General features: G+C 52.6%; 7 protein-coding genes across 7 annotated transcripts; 4 read left to right on the top strand and 3 right to left on the bottom strand.

The window, feature by feature from the left end:
• Window positions 1–2845: 2845 nt before the first annotated feature.
• VFPPC_17479 (hypothetical protein) lies at window positions 2846–3154 on the bottom strand (the record flags this gene model as incomplete). Its single annotated transcript, XM_022429182.1, has 1 exon — window positions 2846–3154. One exon carries the CDS (start codon window positions 3152–3154, stop codon window positions 2846–2848), a length of 309 nt encoding a protein of 102 aa, XP_022285791.1.
• A 303-nt stretch (window positions 3155–3457) lies between these two features.
• VFPPC_17480 (zinc finger domain-containing protein) lies at window positions 3458–4498 on the top strand (the record flags this gene model as incomplete). Its single annotated transcript, XM_022429183.1, has 2 exons — window positions 3458–4176; window positions 4237–4498. 2 exons carry the CDS (start codon window positions 3458–3460, stop codon window positions 4496–4498), a joined length of 981 nt encoding a protein of 326 aa, XP_022285790.1.
• Window positions 4499–5181: 683 nt separating this feature from the next.
• Window positions 5182–7044, bottom strand: VFPPC_13515 (transcription-silencing protein Clr2; the record flags this gene model as incomplete). Its single annotated transcript, XM_018291290.1, has 2 exons — window positions 5182–6749; window positions 6804–7044. 2 exons carry the CDS (start codon window positions 7042–7044, stop codon window positions 5182–5184), a joined length of 1809 nt encoding a protein of 602 aa, XP_018147944.1.
• A 254-nt stretch (window positions 7045–7298) lies between these two features.
• On the top strand, window positions 7299–8966 carry VFPPC_15692 (DNA repair protein Nse1; the record flags this gene model as incomplete). The annotated part of the gene is made up of 2 exons (XM_022428977.1): window positions 7299–7337; window positions 7785–8966. The coding sequence occupies 2 exons, from the start codon at window positions 7299–7301 to the stop codon at window positions 8964–8966; spliced, it is 1221 nt and encodes a 406-aa protein (XP_022284638.1).
• A 955-nt stretch (window positions 8967–9921) lies between these two features.
• VFPPC_13514 (ring-like domain-containing protein) lies at window positions 9922–11172 on the top strand (the record flags this gene model as incomplete). Its single annotated transcript, XM_018291289.1, has 2 exons — window positions 9922–10879; window positions 10931–11172. 2 exons carry the CDS (start codon window positions 9922–9924, stop codon window positions 11170–11172), a joined length of 1200 nt encoding a protein of 399 aa, XP_018147942.1.
• Window positions 11173–11417: 245 nt separating this feature from the next.
• Window positions 11418–13168, bottom strand: VFPPC_03707 (Set1 complex component ash2; the record flags this gene model as incomplete). Its single annotated transcript, XM_018283179.1, has 2 exons — window positions 11418–12633; window positions 12705–13168. The coding sequence occupies 2 exons, from the start codon at window positions 13166–13168 to the stop codon at window positions 11418–11420; spliced, it is 1680 nt and encodes a 559-aa protein (XP_018147941.1).
• A 1856-nt stretch (window positions 13169–15024) lies between these two features.
• Window positions 15025–16793, top strand: VFPPC_03706 (Zn-finger gata type domain-containing protein; the record flags this gene model as incomplete). The annotated part of the gene is made up of 3 exons (XM_018283178.1): window positions 15025–15281; window positions 15338–15882; window positions 15982–16793. The coding sequence occupies 3 exons, from the start codon at window positions 15025–15027 to the stop codon at window positions 16791–16793; spliced, it is 1614 nt and encodes a 537-aa protein (XP_018147940.1).
• Between the last annotated feature and the right edge of the window lie 549 nt (window positions 16794–17342).

Raw genomic sequence — 17342 nt, 5'->3', positions numbered from 1 at the left:
AATTGGCCGAAGTACATGCCTAGTCGACGCCACTCCATACGTGCGGCCTACTTGGCAGCGAGACTCTCAACCTGCTTTAGCACTTGTGGTAATTTGGCGCCTCCCAAACCTGCATTGGAACCGCGCATGGGAGCAATTAGCCAAAGGGTCGGAACCATTGTGGAATAGCCTCAGGGACCTTCCTGCCAGCAAGGTAGTTGAACAGCCGCGAACAACTCAACGTCTTGAGGGACTCATCAACTCATCAATGCCGGGATGTGGGAGTAGACACCAGCAGCTGAGGGTTTTCAAGGGTGAAATGCTGACAATTCAGAACAACAAAACACACCAGCCATGGAGAAGTATGTAGGACAGTAATCCGTGCAGCGCTACCATGAGATGAGCCTTTTGTTCCGCATTGCGAAGATTGGGGATGCCTGTTGGTGACAATCGCGCGCTATGATTGGAAACGCACCAGACAGAACATTGCCAAAGCATCAAGGTGACACCCACCAGATGGGTTGTGGTGTAGAAAGCTGGGCTGTTGGCCAGAATTGACACATCAGATTTTGATGGCCAAGTGTCGCGTGGTGGCCAGGAGCTATTTCAGTCCCTCAATCTCCCCAACACCCCAGTCCTCCGTATAGGAACAATTTTGCAGCGCTCTGAGGATAATCTGTTATGTCGGGGGGCTGACAAAAGTTGGCTGTCAGGGTAGTGGTTTCGGTTCAATTGGTCCTCAGAGGCATGGATATTAATTAATAGTACTGCGTACGTCGTAAGATCGGAGGAGGTGATATACCAGCACTATGGAGTATCAGGTGGTTTTCATCTTGACGATTGGTACAGAGAAGAACCAAAGCGATAAAGTGTCACAGTCTGTGGGGCGTCACGAGGAGCGCAATTGATCGTCAGCCTTGAACCGTAGCAAGCGAGAAGCGAGAACTGACATCTGGACTGTTGGAGTTGATCTGATTTGGTGTTGATGCCAGGAACTCCCTCCCTCTCGTGCACGGGCAACTTGTTGGCTCACGCACATGAGACTTGGCAGTTACCCAGCGGCTTTGGAAATTGGCAGCCGGTTCCGAGGCGCTCCTTCCGCATCTCGGGTAGGATATTGATAGATATTATGCACAACGTGCTCCGCAGATGCAGGCGCGAATGTATGTATGTATGTATGTATGTATGTATGTATGTATGTATGTATATATTGTATTGTATTGTGTGGTCTAGTTGTATTAATATGTATGAATAAATGCTTGGCACAATATTGCGGCCTCACAAAACTGTTGCCTACTTTTGCCGTGGACTTTTGGCTCTCGGCTGCCGAAGTTCATCAAGCTCCTTCAAATTGTCTGGTCCCTTTCAATACACCAAGCCCAGCCCATGCTGTCATTGCCAGGCCGGGAAGGTTGCTCCTTCCCTTGACCCAGGTGTGGCTTCTGGTGGCGTTGAACAGTCTCGACGGGCAGGAGCCGCTCCGGACTTTTGGTGCGTCGTGCGTCGCCAATGTTCTCTCATCTCTGTTCTGGTCTGGTTGCCTTTCAGTGATGCCCTCACTCCCAGTCAGAGAGCATCAGGCTTCCTTTATCTCTCAAAACTCTGGACGCCTCTCGCCGATGAGCACATTTTTTTGGTGCATTCCAATCATGCACTGTACGGGACGAAAACATCGTGTATGTATTGATTGTCAAGTGCTTTGAGGCTTCACAGTTCATCATCTGGCCCAGGTTCCCCTGCATCGATGCCCGTCCCTCATCTCTTTTCTCGCCTCGGCTGTCCAGGGGCCCCGTCAATCTCTCTGAGTTTCCTTGATACCTTTCAACCCTTGTCAAACAAGTACCACCGACTGACAATGTACCGGATGCATTGTGCATCGTGTCGTCTTTTGCAAATGCACGACCGCGGGTTGAGACTGCAACCGCTATTGGCACCAGACTGTCGGTTGCACCTCTCCACCAACGACAGGAGGCCAAAGCCCTCCATCTCCATTGATGCATCACTGGGGATGCAGATGGGGAGACGGGGAGGTGGCCTGATGGATCCTGGATGGACTGCCAGCGCATCCTTCTCTGACGGCTGACCCAAGCCAACCAAAACCGACCAAGGCCCTTTGCCCGCCTGAGTTGGCTGCTCCATCCCCGTGGTTCCAAACATGAATCCCAGAATCTCGGGCCAAAGTCGAGCTACTGGACGGCTGGCCCACACACACGGACAGCGTCCGTCTCCGATGCTCTGGTTGGGTCCATCCCTGCTCATCCAGGGCGGTCCGGCTGGGAACGAATGACTGACCAAGACTGACTCCTCAGGATGGAGTGAGATGGAGCAAGCCGTCGATGGTGTCAGAGCAAAGAGGCACAGGCTTGACCCAGCAAGAGGGAGAGCTGGCTCTGCCGCTAATGGCGCCGGCTCACAGACGGGATGATGGCCCATGTACTCCCAAACTCCGTACTCGCTACCGACCGCCTCGAGTCTCCGACCAGAGAGTACCATACAACCACATCTCACTCTGAAGGGGTTGACCTGCTGGACTTTCTTCTCATGATACCAGCTCAGGTGTCCATGTACGGAGCACATTGGCCTCCGCTTTCACTCACTCCCTCCTCCCCACCACCATTCCACGACCCTGGTACCGTCGCCCGCCATCAAGCAACCAACAATCAAAAGAAAGCCACCCAACCGGTCAGCCAGCTGGCCGGGTCGCCAAACCCACTGGAACCCGCTTGTCGGTATCGCCCTGCTTCATGGGCTGATCTGCCTGTGACTTCTTCACAAAACGATGACAACCGTGGGCGGCTAATGCCACCCCGTACACCCAGAGTGCCGGCGCAATTGATGCACCTCCTGCAGCTTGGGAGTTCCCTCGTCAGTGTGCTTGCGTTTGTTTCTCAGGAGCACAACTACTACACATCCAGTTTATCGAATGCAGAGGACTTTTTTGCACTAGCTGGGTGTCGCCTCGCCCCAACACCCCTCTGTTCCGCTCTGGTGGGAATTTCCTCCTAGGGTCGTCGTCACTCCACAGATCGTTTCTCCTCAATTTACGCTTTTTCTTTCTTCTCATTGTCTTCCTCCTCACCTTGCTGTTTGAACATCCCATAACCACTTGATCGGAACGCTGTTTCCTAATATCCCCATCGCCATTGCCGACCTCTTCAACTTCCTCATCCGCCATCTTCTGGCAAAGGAATGTAAGAGTCTTGTCAAACCACAACTACACTCACTCGGAAGGTTCCGCAAAGCTGTGACACAGACGGACAGACAGAAGAGTTTGGTCAAAACCCGAACTCTAAAGCAATAAACGAACACTCAAAACACGAAAGTGGCGAACCAGAGGCGGGAAGTTTCTTTTGCCCTTATTGCCTACTTTCAAGAAACACTGCATTTTCCCACACAAATCGCAAGACGCGACCTGGAAACACGGTGACGAAGGATTCTCTGTCCCCCGAGGACACAGCACCGTCTGCCCCTTGCAGGCATGAGCCAAGCAGCTACTGGCATGGCTCCAGTGCCTGGGCAGGACGCGGAGGACAAAGGAGTTGGCAGAGTCATCTCCAAGGTGAAGAGAGCATTTAGGTCTGACAAACGAGAAGCTGTTGCATCGAGCACACAAAGACCATCGTCTCTGCGGGATGACACCAAGTCAGATGCGATCCAAGGATCACCAGCTGTTGCCGTGGTATCAAAATTGAAAATTTTCGAGGAGCGTGCTAAGAAGATGGGCGAAAAGTTCGGGCTGGTGATTGAAGCATCAGACTTATTAACCGTCGCTCCAGACGAAACTGTCCTCCGAGTGGACAAACCCATCCGAATGCGCGTGCGACGCACTTGCCATCGGTGCAACACAACCTTCACTGCCAGAAATGAGTGCCCAGGATGCCAGCACGTTCAATGCGAGAGGTGCCCCCGCCACCCGCCAAAGGAGAGCGAGGCTGAATTTTTGGCCAATCTTGAGCAGATGGAGAAGGTCCTGAAGGCCAATCGAGAAAGCACTGTCATTATGCCAGACTTTTATTGGGGTGACCAGCAAATAGAGTTGAAACGACCAAGTAAGAATGGGGGACAAGACTTGGTGCACAGAAAACCCCGACAACGTGTTAGGAGGACATGCCACGAGTGCCAAACGCTCTTCGCTACCGGCAGCAGAAAATGCGAAAACTGCAACCATATTCGCTGTACAGATTGCCCTCGGGATCCGTAAGTCGCGCCAAGCCGAAAACCCCGATTGGATTAGGAGTGCTAACAATCTTGAAACAGGCCAAAGAAGGACAAGTACCCATTTGGTTATCCCGGTGATGCATTTGGGCCAGATTCTGACGCACGATTCGAATGCTACTCTTGCGAGACGCTATATCCCGCTGATGCTGAAGACGGCCACCCTTGCACGATGTGCGGGTTAGAGAAGTCTGGCGAGTCACCACGTGCTTTGCCACGAAAAGTGCAGCCTCCCCCAGATCCAGAAATCCTTAGCAGACTGCAGGCCAGGTTGGATAGTCTAAGGGAAAGAGAGTCGGCATGAGATGACGTGAAAATTTGAGCTCTTTCTGGGTCGTTGACTCAGAACAACGCGCGTAACTGCCGATCTAGCAAGACTAGCAGGTCGGCTTGTGCATGAGCCCCGGGGGGATAAATTACACTCGACACGATACCAACGACATTGATGACAGCATTTCTGTTCGCTCTTCTTCATAATTCGGAGGCTTTCTTTGTTTTCTTGTTCATGGCATTGGCACACACTTTGGTCTGCCTAGTGATGGACTGCTAAAAGCACAGCATGGCAGTGGGACATTGGATCCCTAATTTGTTTTGAATTTGGTCTCGTTCATACCTACCAACTCAACGAACCCATGGGCATAGGCCCGTGACAATTGTGACGAATATAGGGATGTGGGAAATTAAGCATGGAGTAGGGATAGTCTTTGGGTACATAAAAAGCGTCAGCGTGGGGTGGTCTACCTTATCATTTACTACATATTCTCGGTATATAAATTCACAAATCCAAAACCAAGCCAAATCAAACTTTGCGGTGTGATATTGCTGTCTAAGAGCGACCCTATGCTACTTTACTTGCACACAAATCCTACCATTTAAACCCTACAAATCTTGTATACAAAGTCGCCGCTAGATACTGTGACGTTCGTTTTTCACCTTTCTCACGCAAGTTATTATTCAACCAAAACAAAGGTGGGCACCATGAAAACCCTAGACCGGCATCCCTTCCTCCTTGATCAGCGGCTCGAGCGATATCACAGATCCTCTAGGCACAGAAGCGCCCAGGCTATCCAGCCTATTCACCTTTCGTCCCACGAACCCGCCTGCCCCTCCGTCCATCCTGTTGTTCAGATACGGCACCTGGTCATCGACCTGTCCCTGCGCAAGCGCGGCATTAAACCCCGCAGGATTCAAAATCGGCATCAGTCTATGCGAAGGGTAGAACCTCCCCTTGACGAATTGGTCATTGAGGGTAAGATTCTCCTTCACCATGACCCAGCGCCACGGTTTAGCGGAATTCACCTGGTTTCGCCACGTTGTCTCGTCCCTCAGCGCAATAGGGAGCTGATCCTCTGATATGATGCTTGTGGGTGGCGTATCCGGGTTAGCGAGCTGGTAAGCGTTGCCGCGGAAGAACACTGTGCCAGGGTAGTCATTGCGGGTGTATATGTACCGCAGGCCCATTACGGATGTATCTCCAATGGAAGGTTCAGAGGGAACGGGCTTGATGCGCAGACAGTCGCCGATTTCGATGCGCTCCGCGCCAAAGAAGCAGCCGTAGTAGGGGCGGGGTTCGGCGTTGGGGTCCTCGGACAGAGGGCACCAGAGGGAGAAGGAGGCGTCGATGCGGGAGGCAGCGAGCTTGGAGGCGTCGAGGGCGAGGAGTTCCCGCTTGGGGGGGTCGTTGGCGGAGGCGTGGAAGAGGGCGTCCCAGGGGATTTGGTCGAACTGCTTGTCCTTAAGGTCAGGGAGTGCGACGGGCGGCACGGAGAAGGCGTGGAAGGGACGCAGGTCGGCCTGGGACTTTGTGACGGCTTGCTGGGGGACGAGGGCGTGGCCGAGGGGCAGCATCGTGTGGGTTGGGGAGGAGGGGTTGGGGCTGGGCGAGGCGATGATGCCGAGACGCCAGGTGTTGCCGTTTTGGTACCATGTTAGTTCGCCGGCGCGGAAGAGGAGCGAGCCTTGGAGGGACCAGCGGACGGGTTGGGGGGGTTGAGATTGTTGTTGTGGTGGTGGGTTTACGGGAGGTAGTTGTTGTTGTTGTGGTTGCTGCGGAGTTGGTTGTGGTGTGTTGGAGGTTGATCGAGCGGGTGTTGTGGTTTTCACAGGCTTGGATTGTGTGGATTTTGGTGTTGGTGGTTTGGCGGCTGGTGTTGCGGATGTGCTGGGAGGTGTCTGCCTTGGTTGTCCTGGGATGGGAGGAAGAGGAACAGGCGTGACTCTGTGTGGCATGGCTGGAACAGGAACGGGAGTCGGTGTATTCGACGACGACTTGACTCCCGATCCAGGGGCCGGCGCAGGAACAGGCGTCTCGCTGGGCGTGATGATGAGCTCTTCCACGGAGGAAGCGAGTTTCGCAGGGTTCGGCAGGTTGCAGTGCGCGCAGCAGCAGTCTTTGTAGTCCTTTGACGCGGAGAGCAGCCAGATGAGGTGGACGCCGAATTCCTGCGGGCTCTTGTACAGCTTGGTTTTGATGGGGTAGCCTGATACCCAGAGGTGTTTGGACTTTTCGTACAGCCAGTATCCGCGCGGGAACTGGACGTACCATGGGTTTCCTTCTGCAACTGCCAGTTAGCATATCATGTCTTAAGACGAGACAGTGTAGTGTGTACCTTCGGGATTGGGTGAGAGCTCTTGCTTGAGGAGGATTCCTAGCTTTATCCGCCACTCGATGAATCGCGGGTCATCTTCTGCCAGCCGCGTCATCTGGGGTTTGGCACGGGGCGTTGCTGCGGCTGCATCTTTGCCCGTCTTCTTGGGAGCTGTTGTCGTTGCGGGCCAGTATCCTGGGCCGGTGTCTGCGCCGTCGCTTCGAGCGATGCGGACGACATCGAAGTCCTTGGTGTCGGCCATGGCTGGTGTCGCGTACCCTATGATGCGGCTGTGGGGGTAATGATGACGCTTTTGTATGAATTGGAAGTTCTGTGACTTGAGGGCCTCCCGGCCAGGCCTCCAGGGTTTCGGGAGTGCTTCAATGCATTCGCTTGTTGGGTGAGTGAGTGGTGAGCTTTGAGGGATGCGGTGAAATTTGGCGTCCTGAGGGCCCAGATAGAGCAATTGGTGTGAGAAATTTACAGTGTTAAAGGGTCGCGATTGGTTTCTTCTGTATGGATAGCGAACTTGCGGGTATTCGATGTTGTTGGATGGCGCTACGCTGAAATGGAGTTGTCAACTTGATGAAATGGATGAGAAGTTGTTGGAGAGTGGTTCATTGGTGTTGTGATGAGTCAGCATGTGCTTGGCTACCCTGGGGTTGAGTCGGATGTCGAATTCGTAGTTTTCACCGCAGTTTTTGGTTCATTTTATGGAAATATGTAAATATTTTCTGTTGTTCATAATTTTTATTTTGTGTTTTTATTTTTCACTGGGTTTTACGTGTTATGGTGTTTTACAGTCTTCACTGGTTGCTGTGATGAAATGAGCTACCTTTGTTGCAATGGCCGGCTATGAAGATTGTACATCTACAGCCGTTAATGTGTCCTAATGAGAACACGGAGTAGACCAGACAAGTTTATGAAAAGCAGGCTATTGAGTTTCGAAATCCTCATACATTAACTACAGTAATTTATTCACAATCCAAAACCTGATCCAAGTCAATTCTTCTGTATGCTACTGCTACCGTCATCTGCCATCGTTGGTTGCGCACAGCCACATCACTTAACGCCTCGTCGCGTTCCACAAACTTCACATTCACTTTCACGCGTTTACAAAAGTTCACCCCACCAGCTCTCACTCATCCCAGAAAGCTGCAACATGGTCAACAGACTTGTAATAATCATCGACTGAATTTCACTGGCTCGGACGTATGCTCGTCCCGTATAGCCATGGAGACAGTCTTCAGCCCAGACTACGACAACAGCCACCGGGCCTTTCTCCAAGCTCTCCTCGCCCACAGCACCATCACATTTGAAGAAGCGCAACCCTTACTAGCAGCTATATTCAACGCCGACGGCACTCACGAATCAGTAATTCGGCCAGAGCAAGTAACCGAGGATGATTTCAAGAAACACATCGAGGTAGCATCCGATGCCGCCTCCCTCTTCGACTACGAAGTCCGCAGCATCACCCACCAAGTCACCAAGCAGCGCCTCTACGCCCTCGTGAACACACAATCCGACCCCCAGACGCAGCTAGCAACGACATACACCGCCGAAGAGCTGGCATTCATCAAGCGCGCCCTCGACGGCATGTTTGACAAGTTCAACACCCCGCGGATGGAGGTGCTCGCCATCACAGAGATGCAAGCCATGAAGTTCGCCAGGCCGCCGAACCGGCGCCAGAGCCACATGGACGCCGAGGAGCCGACGCAAACGCAAGCAGCAGCGGACAAGGGTCTTAAACACAGCGAGGTGGAGGCCGTGCTGGGCAGTCTCGTGGACGGAGGGTGGTTTGAGAAGAGTCGCGATGGTTTCTACGCCGTTACTCCGCGAGCGTTGCTGGAGCTGCGTCCCTGGTTGGTGGAGACGTATAATGATCCGGATGCCGAGGCGAACGAGTGGCAGCGCATCAAGTTTTGCGAGGCGTGTAAGGATGTTATTACGATTGGGCTGCGGTGCGGGGAGCCGAATTGTGTTTTGAGATTACATGATTTTTGCCAGGATGCGTTTTGGCGGGCAAGGAGATCGAGGGATTGTCCGAAGTGTGGGAAGGAGTGGACGGGGGATCGGTATGTTGGCGAGAGGGCGGTGACGATGACGGAGGCGTATCAGAGGGGGAGGAGGAGGAGTGGTGGGAGGAAGAGCACGTTGGCGGATGATGTTATTCAGCAGATGTGACTGGTTAGCGATGGGTAATGAGGTATGGATGGAAGGGTGGAGAGGTATATCTGTGGTTGATGCAGATGGATGAGATTATGTGCCAATGAAGATGTCAGTACTTTACGATAGACTTAAGACGGGGTTGAGTGGCTAGTCCATGATTGCCATTGAAACTATGTGTGCATATTGTAGCTGGCCTGATGATCCCAACATAGGACAAAAGTATCACATTTCATTGCAGGTTTGCAAATCATTGACAAAGACAGCAGGCATTGTTCGTCAATGCACATATAGTCATGTACGCCACTTGAAACAAACGCAGTCTAACAACCACTAGACAGGCGTTTCAACAATCGTAACAAGTCCTTTTATTTTCTAATCTATTCGACACGATGGTTTCGCTTCCACCCGCCAACAAATGCTGTCTAGCATATTCGCCACCAATACCATTCAAGCACCAAGATTCGCCAAATAACATGTGAAGCAGTCGAATCGTAATGCCATCGTAACCGCCAGGGGCCACCAAGGGCGCTTCTGCACCCTTCATGACCAATCTGATAACTCAAGGTGGTCAAGTGGGTAACTTGACGCCACGACAGTCGAGAATCTGAAGCAGCTTTTGTTGGACTTGACTGGCCCGTGACATCATCCAAGTACACCTTGACATGCAAGTACCGAGTGGCGGTGCAGAAAGCGGCCGCCCGCCTTTCTCGACAGTCGAGCTTCCAGTCAACCAGCGGCGGCAACAATGAGGAGAAACAAATGAGCTAATCAAACAGGCACATGCTAGGAACAAAAACAAAAAATCAAGGTAGCTAGCTCCTTTACTGCCAGTGGATGCAAGCTACTGAGACCAGTCACATTCGAGAAACGTACTTAAGACCAGCCATCTGCATTGCAGCTCAGCTCCGACCACTCTGCACCCAACGAAACACTGCATAACAACCCCGAACCAACAGCAAAACAGCCCATCATGTTGGAGTACTTCACCTACAAAAAAGTCAAGAAGCACAAGGCCGAAAAGTCTGCCAAGGACGAAGCCAAGCAGGAAGCTGAGGATGCAAGAGCGGCAGACACCTCCGCCACGGACACCAAGAACGAGCAGGAGCAAGCGCATCACCGCAAACACCATGGCGACAAACACGAAGCGGTCATTCGCCCTGACGACGAGAGCTTCCTCGAGGAACTGCTCGCCAATGATGACATACCGCCGCCGCCACTACCCCCGCGCCTCTACTCCCGCGACTTAGATTGGCATTCGGACAACGAAGACGCAACCCCATCTACCAGCCAACTTCCCACCGACGGCAAAGACAAAGGCAAAGAAAAGGAAAGCCAACCGAAGAAGCAGAACCGCCTCTCCGCACTCTTCACCCGCTCCAAACCAAAGACAGACACCCTCCAACCTTCCGCGGCCACCACGCCCGCCGAACAAGAAAAAGAGAAGAAGGACCTCTCCAAAGTCCTCGACCGGCTGAACCTCTCCGTGAAAAACAACAAAGTCATATCCACCGACTCCTCAGCCGCCCTCCAATCCTTCACAAACGTATTCAAAGATTTGGTGAACGGCGTGCCCACCGCCTACGACGACCTCATGAAGATCATAGACGACAAGGACGGCGCCCTGGCCAAAGGCTTCGACAAGCTGCCCAACTCGCTCAAGAAGCTCGTCACCCAGCTCCCCGACAAGATCACCTCCTCCCTGGGGCCGGAGTTGCTTGCCGCCGCAGCAGCCAGCCAGGGCATCAAGGCGGATAGCAAGGGCGGGCTTAAAGGCACAGCGAAGAGCGTGTTCATGCCGACGAATCTGGCGCAGCTTGTTACCAAGCCGGGTGCGATTGTGGGCATGTTGAGGGCCATTGTGGAGGTTTTGAAGACGCGGTGGCCGGCGTTTATTGGGATGAATGTCATTTGGGGGGTGGCTTTATCCCGTAAGTTTTTCTGTGTGTGTACCCTGATTTATGTGATGCTGACGACTGTAGTTTTGCTGTTTGTGTTGTGGTATTGCCATAAGAGGGGGAGGGAGGTGCGTCTTGAGAGTCAGCAGACGGTTGATGGGGGTGATAGGATTGAGGAGTTGGAGGATGATCCTGCTTTGCCGGCTCCGGAGGCGGATGAGTCGTCTGTGGAGGGAGGTGCTAGGAAGAGTGAGAGGGAGACGGATGTGTCTGCTGTAGAGGGAGGTGCTAAGGATGAGAGGGAGACGGTTCAAGCTGAGCGGTAGGGATGGAAAGGGTATGATGGGATGATGAACTAATGATTGTGAATGCTGGTTATGATGTGTGCATGACAAGATGCCTGAATATGATGGGTGTTGTTACTGTTGAATTTTTAGTAAAGATAGTGCTGGAGGGAATGGATGAAATACGGATTACGAAACACTGGTTACATGTTTGGGCAGAGATAGTGAATATAATGGGTATCGTTATCATAAATATATTCTATAGTACATGAAGTACAGCCGATTCATTAGTCGTCCTGCACCAACTCCTTGATTTCCTCTCTCCCCGGTGCAGATGCCACCGCCTCGCTCTTCTGCTGAACGCCCATTTTATCCGTGGCACCCCCTCCGTCTTGCATCCAAAAGTCTACCTCGTCAATAATATCATACACGACATCCTCTGCAATTTGCTCCCTGTACCGCTCACTAACTGCGCGTAGTTTCTGGCGTCGTGACTCGGCACTCTCAGCCCCGGAACCAGTAGTAGACTCGTATTCAGGGGGAGGATACCAAAAGTCAGGGCCGAAATTGACCTCTGCAGCTCCACCGCGAAAGATGCTCACGGCCGGATAGTAGCCCAGCATACCGTCGTCGAGGCCTTCTCTGGCGCCGACTTGGGGCTGGGGTTTCGATGCCGGGGGCAGGAAGCCGAGGAGATGTTCAAAGGCGGTTCCCATGAGCTGGCCGTTTTTGTAAATCTTGATGCACGAGTTGGGCAGCGTTCTTAAGGCTGGGCTTGTGTGTAGGGGGTTCGGGGCTTCCGATGACGAGCTGGACCCCATTGGCGAGGGATTCATGAGGTCTTCTAGTTCCTTGGTGGTGTGGTACTCGATCTTTTCAAAGTATGTGTGCGCCTTGAACCGGATAGGCACTCTGTCACGGACAATGTTGGCTGCCTCTGCATTGGCCGAGGGTTCGTCGTCTGAGGTGTCAATGGCTGGGTTGTACGTGTTGGTCATGATTTTTCGTTGCAGATTCTCTGATGGTAGCTGGATCTCCAGACCAATGACATCACCTTCGCGGATACCCTCGCCGGCTGGGAAGAATTCCTTAGGTCGTGACATGTAGACTTTTTCGCCCGCTACATCGCGAATGCCGTAGCTGTATGCGTCGAATCCGACTGGTGCGTCTAGTGATGCCTCACGCCTTGCCCAGCCCATGCGAACATGCATGCCGCTCTCTGGTTTCGCCCCAGGTTCACTCGACTCTCGCACTCCTTTTGTAACTTTGCATTCCCAGTACCAACGTCCTTCTCTAACGGCAACATTTGCGCGGGCCATTCGAAAACCCTTGTCCGTCGTGACTCCTCTTCCTGTTTTGTCAAAGAATACGCTCGTCGCTGCATCTTCGAAGCTCATGTGCGGTCCGAATGGCTCGGGTTCAGTCTGTCGGTAATACAGTGTTGACGGGAAGAGAGGGTCTGCAATGCAATGGGTATAGCGGAAGTTTTTCTTGTTGAAAACGCTGAAGAATCGCACCGTCAGTTGGAAGCTGGGACAGCGATCAAGATTGGATCAAAGTTGGTAGAGTCTTACTGGTCAGAAGTCTCAAAGAATTCTACTTGTCCTCCTGCGCCATCCACCTCGTGATGCAATGTCATGACCGGTCCGCGCGGGAGCTCAAAATCGGATGGCTTGGGCGGGGCCAGCTTGTATCGTAAAGGAGAATCAACATTGTTCTGATCTTTGACAGATCTGTGATCTGGCGCTGCGGGGGAGCTATCGCGACCGCCTCCTTTCGCCTCTCGCTTCTTCAAAGTGTCCTTTTTAACTCGCGCAGATTTGGAACTCTTGGCCTGCGACGCGTCGTCGTGGGGAGGCAATTCGGGCGCATTAGCTTCCGGGTTGAGAGGTGATGGCACAACCGGGGTGTGGTCATCGTCGAATGCGCGCTTCTGTGGGATCGAGCCAAGTGACGCTGACGCTGACGCTGACGTGGTGGGAGTTGGTTCACGTTTGGGAGTCTCGATGCCCGTCGCGGCTCCGGTTTCAGCGGCCATGATCTGTGGAGTGCTGAGCTGATGCAAATCGAGAGATCAGCTGGGAAAGGGAAGAAACGGCGGGAGTGAAACGTGGCTCGGCCGAATTTGCAATCTGAACGGACAGGAAGGTCAATTCTTATCTGCAATCTCACACGTTGAGAGGGGAGCACGGGAAGGAAGCATTACCATGGAGATGGTTGCTCCACCAAAATGCATCCAGGCCAGATGCGTGTGTGCAACCAGAAGGCGGTTGGCACAGCTCCAGCTCCAGCTCAGTTCTGGCTCCAACAAGATTGATGGAATCGATAAGATAACAAAAGAGCCAAGACACGACCAGGGAAAAGATCCGTGTTCCACCCAGACCAGACCAGACCTCTTGACTGAGCCAATGCGAGGCGGCGCAACTCTGCTCAGCTGAAACAGGCATAGCCTTTCCGATTTCCGATTTTGTTGCTCATCCCCTGCGTAATGACCGGATCATTCGGACCAATGACAGAGTGGCGAATATAATCAACACTTTGTGAAAGGCTCTTCACACAGGCTTAATTGAATGCCCCCACAGAATTGGGAGCGTGTCAGAAGCGGCTGGTGACGCTCTGGAGGGTCGGACATGGGAAAGATCGCATCTTCGCGTGAATGGGGACTTCCATGTTCAATCGTGGCCTGTCAGCATTACGCTCGACTGCAAGACTGGAGCAGGATCGTGTCCAGAGCGTGGTGTGGTCTCTCTGCCCTTGACTATTGTGCTGCCTCGTCCTTCCTGCTGGGTCTGTGAGGAGATCAGAAATTTGACAAAGTTGACGCACCCAGTTTCTTGACACGCTGGCTTTGAAGTTTTGTCTCAACAACAGGTTAGCGATCTACCTTGCCCTGCCACGCTTGTCGTTCCACCAGACAGCCAGCCTGCATTTGTAGTCTGCTTCTGCATATCCCTCGCCCAGGTTGCTCTGCATTAGGGCCCAAAAACACGGTAATTGCAAAACCATCGCATCGCAGCCTGTCGCAGACCGCTACACTGCTACGTCGCGATATTGGCTGCTCGCCTCGCCTTATCTCGTCATCATTCATTCATCTGTCGACTCCGTGGCCCCCCCGCAGGGATCCAAGGTAAGTTACTTTTATTGATTTTCTGTCTCTGTCTCTCCTCGCTTCCATGCCGTTGGGAATTGCCATCTCCTCATTCCCATTGCAACCCCCTGCTCCTGCCAATTTACATGCTCTGCCCCCTCCTTCCTATCCTTACGCTGTCAACAGTGTTGGGTTTCTGACCCCGGGGAAGCTGCATCTCTGGGCTCTTTCCCACTGCCTCCTTCCTCATCATAATTTCTCCGCGCCCGCCCCTGGATTCGCTGGGTAGATGAGGCAGGAAACAAGAAACCTTTCCTTTCGTTGTGTCAAGTCACCTGCTCCTGCCCGTCTCACCTGTTTCGTCAGCCAACCACGTCTGACGACGGTCGGGACTCGGCACACCCGATTTGCCTCAGGAGGACAACCACCAGACTCTACACGGCCTCTTCTGGAAGCATCTTGCTCGGGTCATAGTCAAGCGTCTTCCACCCGATTTTTCACCTTCCCTCTTCATCATCATTGTAACATTTATCTTTTGAAAATCAAACGACAGCTCTGGGACTAACGTAGCGACCAACTATCAGCCAATTTCACTGGTCGTAAATCTTGTCTGATCGGACTATCACAGCCTGACGCTGACGCCTTATCTAATCGCTGCGGTGCCGTCAGCCTCTCTAACGCCGACATCATTCGGAGATACATCAACACCTGTCTTTCCGAGGCTTCCTTCCTGCTATCGCATCTGAATGCTGATGAGTGAGCAACCAGTGGTGCCGCCTTTTGGCCACCAGCGCGAACCTGGCACCATGCGGACAGCACTGCCTTCGAGGCCCATGTCCTCCAAGCATCGCGACTCGCCTTCAAATCGACAGCCATCTGATCAAGACCGCCGTGCGCGACAGCGACAAGATGGCAGTACCTCCCCGAGTTTGAGAGCCAGCCCTTCTGACGATGGCACCAAGTCGTCACGAGGACCCAGTCCTAACCTGCCTGCTGGAGAACTAAATGCAAAGGTCAAGGCATCTGCGGGAAGCACTGCCGGTCACGGTGGACAGATCTGCAGGTTAGTAGCGCTTCGGGAAATATCATGTCTGAAACTTTGCGACTGACGTTGAACAGCAACTGTGGAACAACCCGAACACCGTTGTGGAGGAGATCACCTCAAGGAGCGACCATATGCAATGCATGCGGCCTCTATCAGAAAGCAAGGAATACAGCCAGACCAACAAGCCTTAAGAAACCCCCGAATGTCGTCGCTTCTGGATCTTCTCGCTCTACGCCCCCGAAGACAACGGCATCTGGATCCAAATCTGCATCCAACTTGAACACGGCAAACTATGTTTCCGCGGAACAAATGCCTACCGGTACTTGTCCGGGTGGTGGACGATGCAATGGAACTGGAGGGGCCGAGGGATGTAATGGATGCCCAGCCTTCAACAACCGCGTGTCCAAAACAGCCCAGCTCAACATGATGCAGAGACAAAAGGGAGGATGTGGAAATCGCCCAGAAACCTCGAAGGTTGAACCTGTTCCCATCGACGTCAACGCTCTCCAAACGCAAAATCAAGATTCATCCATGGTCATTGCCTGCCAAAATTGCGGAACTACTATTACGCCTCTATGGAGAAGAGACGAGAGCGGTCACACTATTTGCAATGCTTGTGGTAAGTTTCATGGAGCATTTGAATTTGAATTTCAATCTCGTGACCCAAATGCTTCTTGCATAAGATCCCACAGAGATTTGATGTTAACTCACGGTTCAGGTCTCTACTACAAGCTGCATGGCGTACACAGGCCAGTAACGATGAAAAAACCAACAATTAAACGGAGAAAACGAGTTATACCCGCTACGCAAGATGAAGAAATGGAAGATGCGGCGGATTCGCCCGAGGACCGAAAGATGGAAATAACTCCCGAGCGAGGAACTGAGAATGTCGATGGATCAATCAACCTTGGAATTCGACGCCGACCAGAACAATATCCCTTGACAATCGAACCCCAACCTGGGTCCTTGAGAAACAGCGGCCAGGTTTCCCCGCTGCCATCAGCGTCGGATCTCGCCGCCTACCACCAGCGAAACGGATACTCGCAAAGCGTATCTAGTCATGCTAATGAGGATAACCGATTGCCCCCAATGTCGTCTATGGCTGCGGTTTCTGAACGCCAATCTTCAATGTCTCCTGCTTCCTTCCTTTCTCCCCGAAGGAAGCGTTCATTTTCGGCGACGGACACCGAGGCGGGCAGCAACGCAGACGTTGGAGGGCAGGAGAGTGCCAAACGGATTTCGTCCATCAAATCTATTCTAAATCCAACAGGCCATGATCCTGTGAATCGACCTGGAAGTGCCGATATGGACGATTATACACTACCGCCGCTACGATCTGCTGGGGGGCTGTTGGGCCCACTCGTCAAGGATGTTTCGCCAGGGGCGAGGACATCGAATGATGGACAGGGACATGCAGAAAAGACTGAGAGCGAGCGCCTCAAGGCCGAGCGAAGATTGGCACTACAGAGGGAAGCGGATCGCATGAGGGAAGAGCTCGCCGCCAAGGAGCGGGAGCTAATGGAATTGTGAAGGACCGGTGCTCAATGCTTCAAACGGATTATGCGAATTATGGCACGGTGCGATATTGGGGTGTACTGATGCGCTTATGATGACACGAGCTTACTTTTGTTTGCCTTTACTATCCAGGTGCTTTCTTTTTCTGTCTTTCTCACTTACTACGGAGTACGGAGTCACCACTAAACAGAGACGCCGGCACAACAGCACCGCACATTGGGCATCAAGGATGAATGAATATCTGAAATTCTTTGTTTTATTATGGGGTTAGCATAGTACTGGTGCGGCAAAACTGGCCTCTCGCGGGGCAAGGTTGATGACAATCCTGCTGTGTATTTCTTAGATCTAGCTGGGAGAGCCCAAATGGAAGCATTCCCACTCAGTAACCTTGGAGACTGTGAATGCTGGCTTATAACCACACATACCACGTAGCCATAGTAGTACAAACCTGTGTTTGCAAAGATGCATGCAATACGCTCTATGTTAGGTACCTGTTGTAGTGAGCCTACGATGAAGTCGATGTGTACACGTATTTCCGCTTACCCTATTCTCTTGACTTGTTTG

Source organism: Pochonia chlamydosporia, chromosome 2 (assembly GCF_001653235.2).
Source record: "Pochonia chlamydosporia 170 chromosome 2, whole genome shotgun sequence".
Lineage (NCBI taxonomy): Eukaryota > Fungi > Ascomycota > Sordariomycetes > Hypocreales > Clavicipitaceae > Pochonia > Pochonia chlamydosporia.
Note: the sequence above shows the minus strand (reverse complement) of the source record. Positions and strands in the feature narration are given on the sequence as shown.